This window comes from Perca flavescens, chromosome 11 (genome assembly GCF_004354835.1).
Source record: "Perca flavescens isolate YP-PL-M2 chromosome 11, PFLA_1.0, whole genome shotgun sequence".
In the NCBI taxonomy this organism is placed as follows: Eukaryota; Metazoa; Chordata; class Actinopteri; order Perciformes; family Percidae; genus Perca; species Perca flavescens.
The window spans coordinates 25,990,554-26,004,216 of record NC_041341.1 but is presented as its reverse complement, the minus strand read 5'-3'; the positions used below and the strand labels follow the sequence as shown (position 1 = coordinate 26,004,216).

The following is a 13,663-nucleotide window of genomic DNA, read 5'->3' as shown; positions in this document are numbered from 1 at the left end:
AGACTCCCCCATTCCAGATGGGGACTCCGTCATAATAATTGCTCACATTCTTCATTTGTCACTCTAAGAAGGCTTTTAGTCTCTCTCAAATCTCTCCGCTTGTAACTTTAGGATCTAGCCTTGAGAGAGAACCACTTTTATTTACATCATTCAGCAAAAAACAAAAAAGGTAACAACTAATACAATCCTCCACCCTCCTACTCTTCCATCGCCTTCTAAAATTGACATCACCTAAAATCCAGACACAGGCACAGTGATTTTTTTGATTTTTTTATCTATAGCTAAGTATATTGTTGCCACTGATAAGCTGTTTTGTTTCTTCTTGGTTAGACATTCTAGTTGATATGTCCAAGGGTTATTTGGCAAATGTTCGATGATTCAATTCTCTTCTCTGAAACCAACCCCCCACCACCCCCCCAAAGCATCTCAAGATCGTCCCCCCTCCACCACCGTGCTGTAAAGCACTGCATGTCCCGCTGGCTGCATCCTTCTGAGAGATAAATATGTGCAAATTCTTGTCTTAACAGCGTAACCTCCTGCTGTAGAAGGCAAGGTTTAGCTCTGCTGCTGTAGCAGAACTGGAAAAAAACGGTCAGTAAGTCAGTCAGTCAGTGCAGACCAGGCTACGCCGACGGGCCGGAGCTGTGCGAGGGGGGCTGAGCAAGTGCAGCGGTGCTTGGGGTTCCCGGTGTGGCAGATGTTGAAGGGGCAGGCGGGGAGCCGGTCTGAACCTGGGCCTGGAACTGGGCCATCTGCTCTGGGCTGGCCAGTGTCTTCAACAGGGTGTTCTCCTGCTCCAACTGAGAGTTGCGGTCAATCAGCTCCTTGATCTGCTCCTTTAGGACCTCCACCTCCTCACGCACAGCATACATCAGGTGGCTCTTCACGAGGTCCTGAGACAGACAGAGAGATGGCTTTATGACTGGAATATATCGACAAATTTGCATAAAAGAAAAGTCAGGCACTAATCTATTGCCCAATCTTTGTTTCAGATGTATTGTATTTGTTTGTTTATTTATTGTATATTCAATTTCTGACAATTGCAAATGGGCAAAATCGTAAATATTAAAATATATGTTTAAGACACGTTAAAAAAAACGTGTTAAATTTGACAACAATACATTTTGGGCTTATCCGGTGTGGATATAAAAGATTTTATAAACATTGCTGCTCAGAGATTTTGTAGTGATATGGGTAAGCGGTTTCTCAAAATGTGTTGCACTCCATGGCTTTGTAATCTATTACAACTATTCCCCCCAATTTAAATGAAAGAATAAAGCTAATGAAAATAAACAAACTGTCACAACATGTCATACAGCAGGAAAAAAACATTTATTTATAAGTAATATAAATAATAATAATAATATAAATTATATTATTATTATGATTATTATTATTAGATGTGAATGTTCACTACTGGAATATGTCACTAAATATGCATACAAACTAAACATGCATAATGACATAAGTGGGAACAGATATTTAAAAGTGATGCAATATTAAATCTAAGGTGGTGATAATAATAAAAATTGATGATAAAGAAAATGCGAGTATTCCCAGGGTGCCACAGCATTAACCCTGCCCACATTTAAGTGTGGGCCAATCAAAGGCCAAGATATTTATAACCAGGCTGAGAGCCTTCCAGTTTGCCTAGCAACAGAGCTGCAGCGACAACAACAGAGACCGACTGAAACAGAAAATAAAACTCCGTTTCATTTGATGGGAAAGGGGCTGTGAATTATAATGTAATACCACTACTGAACCGACAAATGTATGCATTAGGAAAAAAAAAAAGAGATACAAAAAAATACTTAACACGATCGTGACGTTGTCTCAAACTGGTTACAGCGGTTAGTTTGAGGTAGCTACCGTTACTATACTGTGTATAGGACGCTACATACACCATTACATTAGCATTTAAACAGTATTTTGGCCCCATCATAATTAGTTATTTCTGAAGTGACGAGAACGTGTTTAACGTTTGTTGCCAGAGATTAAAAACCGTAATCTCGAAGATTTTCATTTAAATAACTGTCTGTTAAATCATATGGTTAAATTACTATCTATCACAATGATAGAGCATATGGCCTGCTGAAGATTGGAATATTTATATAATTGCAGTATTACAAACTGGGTGTCTGGCGTGGCATTCCCCGGAAAAAAGCTTTTGGTACAGTGTTTTTCTATTGTATACACACACAATTGAAACTATGCACAGCATTCTGAAAACTTGAAGCTCAGGTTTCAACAACAAGACTCCAGGCCATAGAAATAGAATGAGATTCATTCTATGTCTATGCTCCAGAATGCTAAACTCTCTGCACAATTCCATTGTTTTCACTCAAATAAAAATTCCAAATCAACCAGGACTGGATACTTAAGGATTGCCACTTTAAATGAACACACACACACACACACACACACACACAAACTACGCAGACAAGAGCATGTAACGGAATGCAAGTGCAATGTTAAGTTACTTCATCCCAATATTCCCAGAATTTTTCCTTATTAAATCCTATCTTTCAAACAAACAAAAATTCATCCCGTTGTAGTGTATGGATTAAAAGGCATTCTAGTAGTCGACATTTCCCACAGTAGGCCTATAAAGAAAAGAAACAAGTTGAAAACTCACCATTGCTTGTTCAATCTTGTTGTCTATGGCCACAACGCTGGCTCCTGACGAACTGCAAAAGAAGAAAAGAGGAATTCATAAAAAACATTTTAAACCAATCTGCGCTGTAACCTTGGTACAAAACGATGGGGAGCAGCAGCCAACGGAGAACCAGCCTCTGTCTTTCTGGAAATGTGGGTCGTTACAGGAAGCCTCTGGAAATTTCTATAAAAAAAAAAAAAAAATATATATATATATATATATATATATATATATATATATATATATATATATATGGTTTATATATATATAACATATTCCTCATGCCCTTTTCTGTGGAACAATTCCTCATGCCCTTTCCTGGAAAGCGTTTATGGCCGTGTGGCCTCTGAGTGTAACGATACTGTAGCATCCATCGACTGAGCACTACCTCCATCACACAGCGGTGACATTACTGGTGAAGGGAGCTGAGCCCTGAATACAGAGGCGGCTGTGCATGGAACTGTTGAAAAAAAGGGCAGAGCTCCTATGGAGGCACACGGCGTTTACCTGTTGTCGAGCTTCACATCTGCGCTCAATAAAGACGACAGAAACGATATGGAGAAATGTCTCAGCTGGCAGACGCCTAGATCCATAGCCACGGTGTAGCACGGCGTATTCATGCTGCTCATGTTTTACAGTCCGTTGACGAACGGCCCAGTGTCCCGACTCGACCTCCACGCGACCAGCGCCGCAAAGCACATCCACACGCGCTATTCTATATTCTGTCCGTTAAAGCTCGTGCACCGAACGTAGCGGTACGAATACAATCCAAGGTCAGCTCATCTCGTCTCTCTACACAAAAATCTGGAGCTCTGGACAAGCCCGCATAATTTATACAGCGACGCGCTGACAGGCCGGGCCCTGATTGGTCGAGAGAGAGGCCGTTTGAATAATCTATTCAGGAACGCCCCCACCTGCCGCTCAGCTGACACGTTTTTTTGCATAATATATTCCAAGAACAAGAAGTAGGTGGATGGAACCGGGGAAAACCGGATAGGGAAAGGAAGAAGAAAGAGCAGTAGTACTGAAAAACAGTGAGGGGAAAGGCTGGATTTTTGGGCGGTTGAATTACAGCGACAATACACATTAACATCAGCCTCTGTTCAAATGTGAATGTGCCCGCCACTAGTGCTGCCTTGGACATTATTAAAAACAGGAATTTACCCAATCTTAACCTTAGAGATGCGATCATGTTTTTATCTCCATAATACGACGACGAAGTGGTTTTCATCCCTGGGGACCAGTACAGGGAATCCCTCGGCTAATAATTTGGTTTTATAGTGACTCATACAAAAACGATATGTGGAGTCAGCTATTCGTCTCCAGAATGTTAGTAAATATAAACTATTTTGGAGGTTTTGGTCTTTATTAAATGCACTATTATGCTTTATGTTGTTGTTGCATCATTTACCTCAATTTCAGGGATGTTAAAATTTGCTTACTACAGCATTTTTATACTATAGCCCTTTCTGCAAAATTAATTGCCCTGTTTTGGGAACAATAAAGTAGTATACAGAGGCTATGGCTACTCTAACCGTATGTCAAAAACAATTATACCAGCATTAGACACTGCCCACAACAAAAATGTGACACCATATTTTTCAGCACATTGCATGAAATAATCAACATTATCCATACTATCTATAGTAACGCAAGCTGTATGTCCAGAGGATAATAATCAGATGGAAATAAACCATGGGCAGTTGTTCAATCAAATTGCTCTGGACATCCATGGAGTGCTATCGGGACTATACCTATGTTGCCCCCATGTGGCCTTGTACAGCACTGCAGAACTGTGGTGCTGAGCCACATCATCAAGAAAGCCTGGCAAAACAAGCCTCCATCATTTACATTTTCTTTTCAAATAATCAAGTCTTACTTATAGCACAAGGGGCAAAAACTAGGTGTTCAGGCTGTAAAGTGTTAAACCGGAGACTATTGTAAGGTGCAAAGGGTGACATTGTGTGCACAGTAGATGAATACAGTCCAAATGGTGAAAATATACTAACAAGATATACGTTAATCCCAACTGGTTTAACTTCTGTCAGAATCAAAAATAATTGAGTTTTTGTCAATCAAATCCCATTGGCTACCTTAAATATCTGACCAATATTAAACATTTAAAAGGCTATTTGAGGTATTAATTGACACACCAAGACATTTTTGACAGAATAAAAGTTAAAGGTCCCATGACATGGTGCTCTTTGGATGCTTTTATATAGACCTTAGTGGTCCCCTAAAACTGTATCTTAAGTCTCTTTAAAACGCCACCATCCTCCACTGTAGCACAAAAGACATTGGATGCATATTTTCAAGCAATGCCTGGACTGTCACTGACTTGATTAAAACATGTCTTATGCAATTTTAAACTCCTGCAGACCGCAGCTGTTTTTTGCAAGATACTGTATGACTTATTTTATTGGGATATTACACATCTGTCAAATGTCTTTCAGACAATGTTATGCATGGGAAATTAACAAGGTCAATGTGACTCAAACAGCATTAGCACACACCCAAAAATGCCTTACAGGGGGGAGTATCTTGGCCAGACAGAGACACCTAAAACAACTACTCCACACAGAAATTCCCACCTCAGACATCCTCTAAATAAGACCCCCTCCCACACACCTCCCTACACAGTCTAAAAGGCCACTCCGACACATTCCATGTACACCCAAAATCACCCAAAATCACCCACACCCACACACCTCAGCATAAGAAAAACAAATACAGAAACCGGTAATTATAAAGCTTTCATTATTTTTCATACATAATTATCAATTAAAAGGTCAACCAATTAAGAAATGTGTTAAATCTTTGAAACACTGACAAAAGCCAAATGTTAAGCCAATAAAATTGAAAATAAGGTCTGGTGTGGCATTGAGCAAACATGAGGAAAAAAATATAGAGAGGAGGTCACAGCACAGCTAGGTAAGGTCCACAGAAGATACTGGAGGTATCTAGAAGTAGTACGGAGACAAGAAAGTGGGAGAGGGGGCAGAGACATATCTTGAAAACACAGAGCACAGTCTTGAGTTTCCAAGAGATTTAAAAGTCAGTAGTCACCTTTAAAAAGTGGGCTTTAGCTAATTTGGGTATCACGGCACAGTCCTGGCTTATTAAGCACAAGTACCAGGAAGATAGCCTCTGAATACCTGTACTGATGTCAGCTGATGCTCACCTCTGATCCCAGTCAAACACTTTAGCACTTCATAAGAAGCCAAATAGGTTATTAAGAGGTTCTAAGCCACACTTATCTGTTCCGGTCTCATCTTTAACTGAAGGACAGGTTTAGTTAATTATCAAGACCAAAATATCCAGTACAACTGCGGCTCTTGAGGAATAACACCCACGACTAACAGGGTCACGTTCACACACACACACAGTTATACAAGCAGATAGCCAAGAGAAAAATGACATGCTGTTCCAAGAAAATGCACTTAATAGGTCACATGCCAAGAACGAGATGCTTTAAACACACTAGCAAAACAACTGGATCTAAGCTACTATTTAGACGGATTCATTCCTTCCAGATAAGAAATGAACACATTGATTTTTTTCCTTCATAACCAATAAACATTATTTAAATTCTACTGCAATATCACCATGTCTAGCTTCCACTAGGGCTGTCCTCGACTAAAGAAATTCTTAGTCGACTAACACTTATACAATTTTGTCGACTAATCAATTAGTTGATTTAATTGACAGAGCTGTGCGCTTTGAGAGGTTGTTAAGACTAGAAAAGCACAATATAAATGTAGTTAATTAACCATCAGTAAAACTGAGTTTCTCCACAATTAATCTTGCAAAAGCACCACTTTAAATCTTGTGTTTAACATAAACATGCTTATAAGTTTCTTGGAAATGAGTAATTAAGCATGAATAAGCATAAAAAATGACTAATCGACTAAAAAAATGTTAGTCGACTAAGACCAAAACGACGGATTAGTCGACTAATCGACTAAGAAGTGGCAGCCCTAGTTTCCACCAGCGGAGTTGACCGGTTATAGACGATATGATGCTTGGTGAAGATGCCAACATCACAAAAATACTGCTTTACTGGTACATGCACTTGATGTACTGTATGGCGTTGCTTCTTTGCTGAAAAACAACAACTGCCCAGTGACCTACTAAATGCAACTTAAGTGAGGAATAACCCAAACTGTATGCAGACAAACATTCGAGGTCACTTAGTACTGTTGTGCATTATAAATACATAGGACATGTTTTTCCAAAAACAAAGATTCACTACATCGGTAGCCTCGGGAGACCGTCCTGACACAAACGGCAAATCTCCTTTACCGACATGTCGCTTGTATCGAGCTATGCTTTGCCTGCAGCAGCAGGGGCGGGCTTGTGGTTGTATTTTCATACACTTCGTGGATCTGATTGGTTGATTTGGCCCGTCTATCACCAACATAGGTGATAAACAGATGGTTCATCCAATCAGCTAACTAGTATTTCCGCCCCTTCCCAAAAGTTCTCCAACGGAAAGTTCCCAGATGGATATGCCGAGCAAATGCGAAGCAATCCATCTGGCGGAGTCAGGTTACTACATCTGTACAAAATTGATCAAACGTATACATTTTTTTAAATTTTTTTTTTTTATATAAATAAAAAATAAATTGAGAATCTGTAACATATATAAGAGTATAGTAGCACAGGAATTTCCCCAGTGTGGGATTAACAAAGTATCTTAAATCTTAAATATAAGAAGTATATAAGAATATTATCAAAGTGTTATTTAAAAAATAAAAAAAATAAATAAAAAATAAAAACTTACATACAGATTAGAAACACCTTAATATAATGTAGTCTCATACAACAAATGAGCATGTACAGCCAGCTGTACATAACAAACTAGTAACTATGTATCACCACATGTCAATTTCCAGCTTTCAGTGCAGTTTCTTTTACAAAACGCTTACAAAAATGCAAACAATACAAGAAGTGTGAGGGCTGCAACACTGCAGACGTTGAGACTCACAAAACAACTGTCTTGTGGCATTTGTGTTGCTATACTGTTGCAGAAGCAAGGAGGACTTGATGTGAAATGATGGACCAGAGGGACAAACATGATGGCAACAGAGCTGTTACAAAAAAAGCAGAATATGGCAAGAAACTCAGTGACATAAAAAGTAACACGCTGTGGGTTTTAATTACTTACGGTCCTCTGGAGATATTACTAAATGGCACACATGTATACCACCGCTGTATGCCATCTACGTTTCCAGTTTTCTATAGTTTACTATACATTAACGCACCCTCCAATATCTTTACTATAGATATGAGTACCCAGCAAACCCGTTTATAGTATCTGCTTTAAGTATACCTCTGTGTTACCGCTGCCCCTGAAGCCACGAATGACTGAAGGGGAAAGGACAATATAGCCATGCAGCCCTTTGTGTGCAGCTACTGTTGTGATTGGCCACTGTACTGACTCCCTGGGGATTCCATGTCTTTATTTACCTTTTGAGATGCTGCTCCAGCTCCCAGAACAAAAGCTTCATTGCCATCTCGTCATGGCCCTCCGCTTGTGCTCCCCGCACTCTCATGGAGCCGCCCGTCAGCAGGATCATGTACACTCCAAAGTAACAAGAGGCTCCCGAGCTTCTTTGTTTTGGCTTTTCTGACACTCCTCGCTCCTTCTTAAAATTTAGCAGAACAGATCTGGGTCGCGCCCTACAGATGCATTCGTATGTGCAGCTGCATAGGGAATCAAAGGCAGCGTGCCAGGTTATGATGACTATGTATATGTGTGCTCCACATTCTTCTTCCTCTGTCTATGTCATCCATTTGTGTTTGAATGGCTGACTAGTGAGTGAATTACTGAGTACAGACAGTAGCTGGGCGGGTGGTGACGTGTGATCATGTGACACTGGGAGTTACATAAACCATCAACAGAGATTAGCATTTGGCCCACTGATTTCCCAGCTCCTACACCATAAGCCCTCTGCCCTCTATAGCCTGAGACACGGATGTACAACAAAACTGTGGACATCCCTTCAGCAGCCCTCTTTTTTTACTGAGCAACGTGCAATTATGGGTCTCTTTAGAATAATGAGACCACAGGAATGTAGATGAACTGAACATGCAACATAAATAGCTAAACGTCCACTGCCACGGTTTAGATGTGATGTATGAGGGACTTGACCGTACAGATTGTCCCAAAAGTCAAGGGTAACCGAGATTACAGATAAGACTACATATTTTTCTTGTCACATAAAAAAGGTTGTCAGAACCACTGAGAGGTCAAAGTCATCTGGGATTTTGGTCATCTCGTCGCCCTGACACTTTCACTTGTTGGTTTAGTTGGCAGTTTCAAAATGAATCATGAATCTTTTTTTTTTTTTTTTTTCTGCACACTCTGTAGTTTTCTATGCCAGCCCTCTGCGTGATAGACAACGGCCCTGTGCCTCGGGGTCTTATCTTGTCATTTCTCATTGAAAGGCCCCCTTAAGATGGCTTAGTGCCTCAGCAGACAGAAAACACAACATGCACTCGCAGGGCCTTCGCCGGCTTAGGGACAGCCGGCCAAGAAACAACAGGTAAAGCGTGAGCATAATGCAGGGGATTTCACTTGTCCTAACAGACTCCATGTGCTGCGGTGAATCAGTATCACAGGACTTCTGGTTGGGTCATGCAGTCATACGGCAGTGGCTGTTAGCCGAATAACCGGTTCCAATTACCTTGAATCAAACTTCGACCTTCTGCCTCTCTCGCTATTATTAAGAAAAGTGATACAGTTGCTTGATCAACTAAAACTAAAAATTGGAAAGTAGTAAGTTTTCAAAAACTTTCAAAAAGGCTTAATATTCCCTTTGTGGCATCCTAACATACCTGCAGCATCAGAATTCACTGTCACTGGGTGGACATAACCACCACTTGGACTAGAGCGAATGCTGCAATGATGTGAAATGCAGCCTTTCACAAGCAGCTGATGTTACAAACATTTCATCATTTCTATCAAAACATCAGCTTGTTTTGATGCCAAATGTAAAGTCAAGCACTGAATGATTGTCAGGAAAAAAGTATTCGGCTACTCTACAGCAGGCCAACGTCTCCAAAAGTGATTCGGGCAAGAGCCAACAGCAGCATGATTATTGCCACACTACACACCTGCTGGTAACTGGATACACTCATTACTTGTACCTGTACTGGCAGTAAAAACGTACACTATACTTCAACACTTGAGACCGATCCTCCAATACCATAAGGAGGAGACTCAAAACACAACCTTTCCACCAAAACCACCTTTTGAATCCTTTTGAGGTGCAACACAGGCCATGCAGTTGCAGCATCAGTTTTTTTTATTCTATTTTATATCTACAATTATAGTTGTAGCAAGTCATCATCTAAACACTACACACAGTTCACTCACTAGTTCAGTGTATATCTGATATCTCCAATGATGAACCATCCTCAGTGAATGCTTTTTTAGACTTAAAGTCATGTGCCAGAAAATAGACTTATAAAATGCAGTCAAGCTTTGCGTAGCTACAAAGATAATGGACATTAGACATTAGAACAGATGTGCATAATAAACAAAGAAATACTAACTGAATATATTAGTACAGTTAATGTATGCATCCATGAGCAAGCCCATTTATTAGTGCATGTTATAAACAAAAGCCTACTTTGAAGAAAAAAAAAAAAAAAAAAAAAAAAAGAAAATCTACTTTTGCAAACATTAACATATGATAAAAATCACACAGTAAAGACAATCTAACCCGATTAAAGGCTGTTAAGTAAAGCAGTGGGGGAAATGGAAGTTAATAAAAGGGGCCTGGCATGTCCCAGCGATGAAAAAAAGAGGCCTATTGAATTGTTGAATTGTAAAGGCTTTTGGCTGAGCTGTAGTTTGATAGTGGAAAGGACACACAGACTTTACCAGTAAGCCCTGGCAGTGGTTTTCCATAGTCGCACCCTGACTATGGAGAATGACAGAGAGCTACTGAGTGAGTCAGTCAGAGAGGAAAGGGAGGAATGATGAGTGGCCATTTTGGCCTCCATACGTAAGAGAGAGAGGTGCTTTTGGAGCATTCGGGCTGACAGCAGCAAGTCCTTAGTGCTCGCTCTATACTCAACTCAGGCACACACACTGGGGGAGAGGCAGAGGGAGAGAAGGAGGGAGAGAAAGTCCGCCAGAGACACAAGAGACCAGAATGGCCCAGATCCACCGCCTCAGCACCAGGACGGTCTCAAAAAGTCATGGAAACAGGGAGAGCTGAGAACAAATGCAATGACAAATACATATTTCTAATATGGTTTGATGGAGATTAGGGTTGGGCGGTATCCAAATTTTGATACCGTCAAACCTCCCTATTTTACCGCGGTATACGGTATTATCGTGACTAATTAAAAATTATGACGCAAGGCTCAGACGGCATCACCAAACTGTTGGCTTGTGCACCGTTCAGAAACAGAATACCAAACAATAATAACATAACAACTTCCAAAAAAAAACTACTTTCTCCTCCACACTGTCACGTGATGACAACCACACATAATGACATAAATTATAGTTAATATTTAATCCTTGTCTCCTAATGATGGTATTGAAACTGATACCGTTGCTATTTTTAAGACCCCGCAGTATACCGTACTACCGCCCAACCCTAATGTCGATTTATTTTTGCACGGCGTTTAGACAGACATTTAATTTGATCTCACACTGATATTCTGATTAATCCTTCCACTTAAGTTTAGCTAATCATCAGGTCAGATTTTATCTCTTATCTGCAATAAAAATGCAAAAATGTTAAAATGCATTACCATGTACGATACATGTTTGTGCATTTTTACAAAATACAATTTAGGATACATGATGGACGCAAACATATCCTCTCACTCTTCACACCATAGCAGATCTACTGGACTATCTGACCCACCTCAAGCACCAGCAACATAAACACACAGGGAAATCACATCTAGCAAATTGGCTTAACATGCAAAAACGCACACAGTTGTGGTCCTTTAACATCCTTGTAAGGATTCAAGACAAAGAAATAGAACAAATGATGTCACTTAATTACAGCAGGTAGACCTTATGCTCCTGTTGCTAAATGCTAGTAAATTGCTCAACAAATACCATCTGCATTGTTTATTAAGATACTTTTAATACCCACTGGTGGGCACACACACACACACACACACACACACACACACACACACACACACACACACACACACACACACACACACACACACACACACACACACACACACACACACACACACACACACTTACATAAGTGTGTGTGAGCAGCAGGACTGAGTAATGTGGAGTGAAACCTGGCATTAAAAGGATTAGCAGCCAAAGAACACACAGCGGTCCGAGTCCAGACAACAGAGGATAGAAGTAAAGGGCTTTTCACACGGGGAGCGACACTTGGCCTGAGTAGTCACGTGGATCCGCGGGGTCTACTACGCTCCTCATGCAAAGGACAACGCTCCGCGATTAAACGCCGGGCGACCATGGAGATTCTGTGCACTACTGTATCACTGCCATACAACTGAAAGACATTAGCTGACTGTGGTAGGCCTATCATACTGTATATCCCTAATCGCAGGTCGATTTATAACAAATATTGGCAATACTAGTCTTTCCTTACCACGGACTGTTGTTGATAGCTAAAGTTAGTCATAATTCCTGACGTTACCCGATAAATCCAGTCTTGTGCCAATGCTCTGACAAGCAAAAGCCCCGCTGTCTATGTCCTGATAACTGTTTAGAAGACCATTTTATAAACTTAGCACAAAAATCTGAAAAAACACCAAACGAGTCAATGGCAGAATAGTTTGGCATTGGCAGAGAAGATTTGGCAAATGTTTCATGGGCGCAACCCACATACTCAGCGCTGCTGCCCACAAATGCATGTTCCTTACAAATGGGGCACCATTTGTAAGGGAACTAAACAGGCTTTCCAACGGTATAAGATTTATTGCCAAAAAGCATTGTTACAACAGAGAAATAAACTACCAAACACAAATATCCTTACTTTTTGTGCTAAGTTTATTTTAGCGAACTCACAAACAGCAAGAATCAGGGCAGGATGTACTAACGCTTTTGAGCCCACTTCAGGCGTATTTGTTTCGCAACATGCGCGTGAAAGCATGGCGAGGTATGTACAAACAGACCGCACTGAGGTAAAAGCGCAGACTGCCTGTAGCGGGGACTGAAAATGGCAAATTGCACTTTTCCTTGTCATGCATATGCATTCATGGGAGGGTGAAGGGGAAAGTGGGAGTTTCCCATAAAGAGATCGGAGGGGAAGCGCATAGTGCGCCTAATTATGTATTCCGCGGTATGTACAAAAACCGTCCGTGAAAGCGCGCCTCTATTTTGCGGTGAAAATTCTCCGCCTCTTAAAAGCAGGTGTAAACCAGCTGCAAGCGGGTTTCCTCGCATATGCCTCCTGGTGAAATGGCAGCGGTAATCAGAGCAAGACGAAGACATAGGCCAAGGAGACGAGCTGAAAAGATTTTTGTCACAAGGTTCACACTTTTTCAGTTGAGTGAACACAAAATCATTAAGCGTTACAGATTAAGCAGCCACGCAATATTACAGTTACTGGAAGAAATCAAAGATGACATCATATCTCCGACTCAGCGTTCACATTCCATTCCAGCAGTTGTTAAACTCCTCGCTACATTACAAATATTGGCATCGGGATCATTTCAAAACAGTCATAGCATCAGCAGTGGGAATATCGCAGTTCGCACTCAGCCGTATCATAGCACCAGTACTTAACGCTTTGCTACAGCGCACCAGTCAATACATATATTTCCCCACCACTAATGCCGAAATAACACGCATCAAGCGGTTACCTCATGCAGATCAACTTCGTTATCGCTAAATCTTAGTTTTCGCTGTTTTGAACGACTTGGTGGCTGATCCATGATAGAAAGATGCGCGCAATTTACGGTATAGTGGGCGGAGAAAGGCGCCGATTACCCGATGAACTGCAGGTTTGGTAAATACGACGTGAGCTGAAGTATCACAGC

At 40.8% G+C, this 13,663-nt stretch overlaps 1 protein-coding gene across 3 annotated transcripts in view; it reads right to left on the bottom strand.

The window, feature by feature from the left end:
- Positions 1–442: 442 nt before the first annotated feature.
- The window catches only part of LOC114563942 (TSC22 domain family protein 1), a 36,714-nt gene continuing 23,493 nt past the window's right edge, over positions 443–13,663 (bottom strand). The window contains exons 1-3 of one of the 3 annotated variants that reach the window (XM_028590965.1): positions 8,126–8,890; positions 2,636–2,687; positions 443–893 (exon numbers count right to left, since the gene is read on the bottom strand). In XM_028590965.1, coding sequence (XP_028446766.1) covers positions 624–893; positions 2,636–2,687; positions 8,126–8,235 — 432 coding nt within the window. In that variant the 5' untranslated portion in view covers positions 8,236–8,890 and the 3' untranslated portion in view covers positions 443–623. Of the gene's footprint in view, positions 894–2,635; positions 2,688–3,163; positions 5,248–8,125; positions 8,891–13,663 lie in introns of those variants that run through there. The other 2 variants (XM_028590964.1, XM_028590963.1) reach the window with 2 other exon arrangements.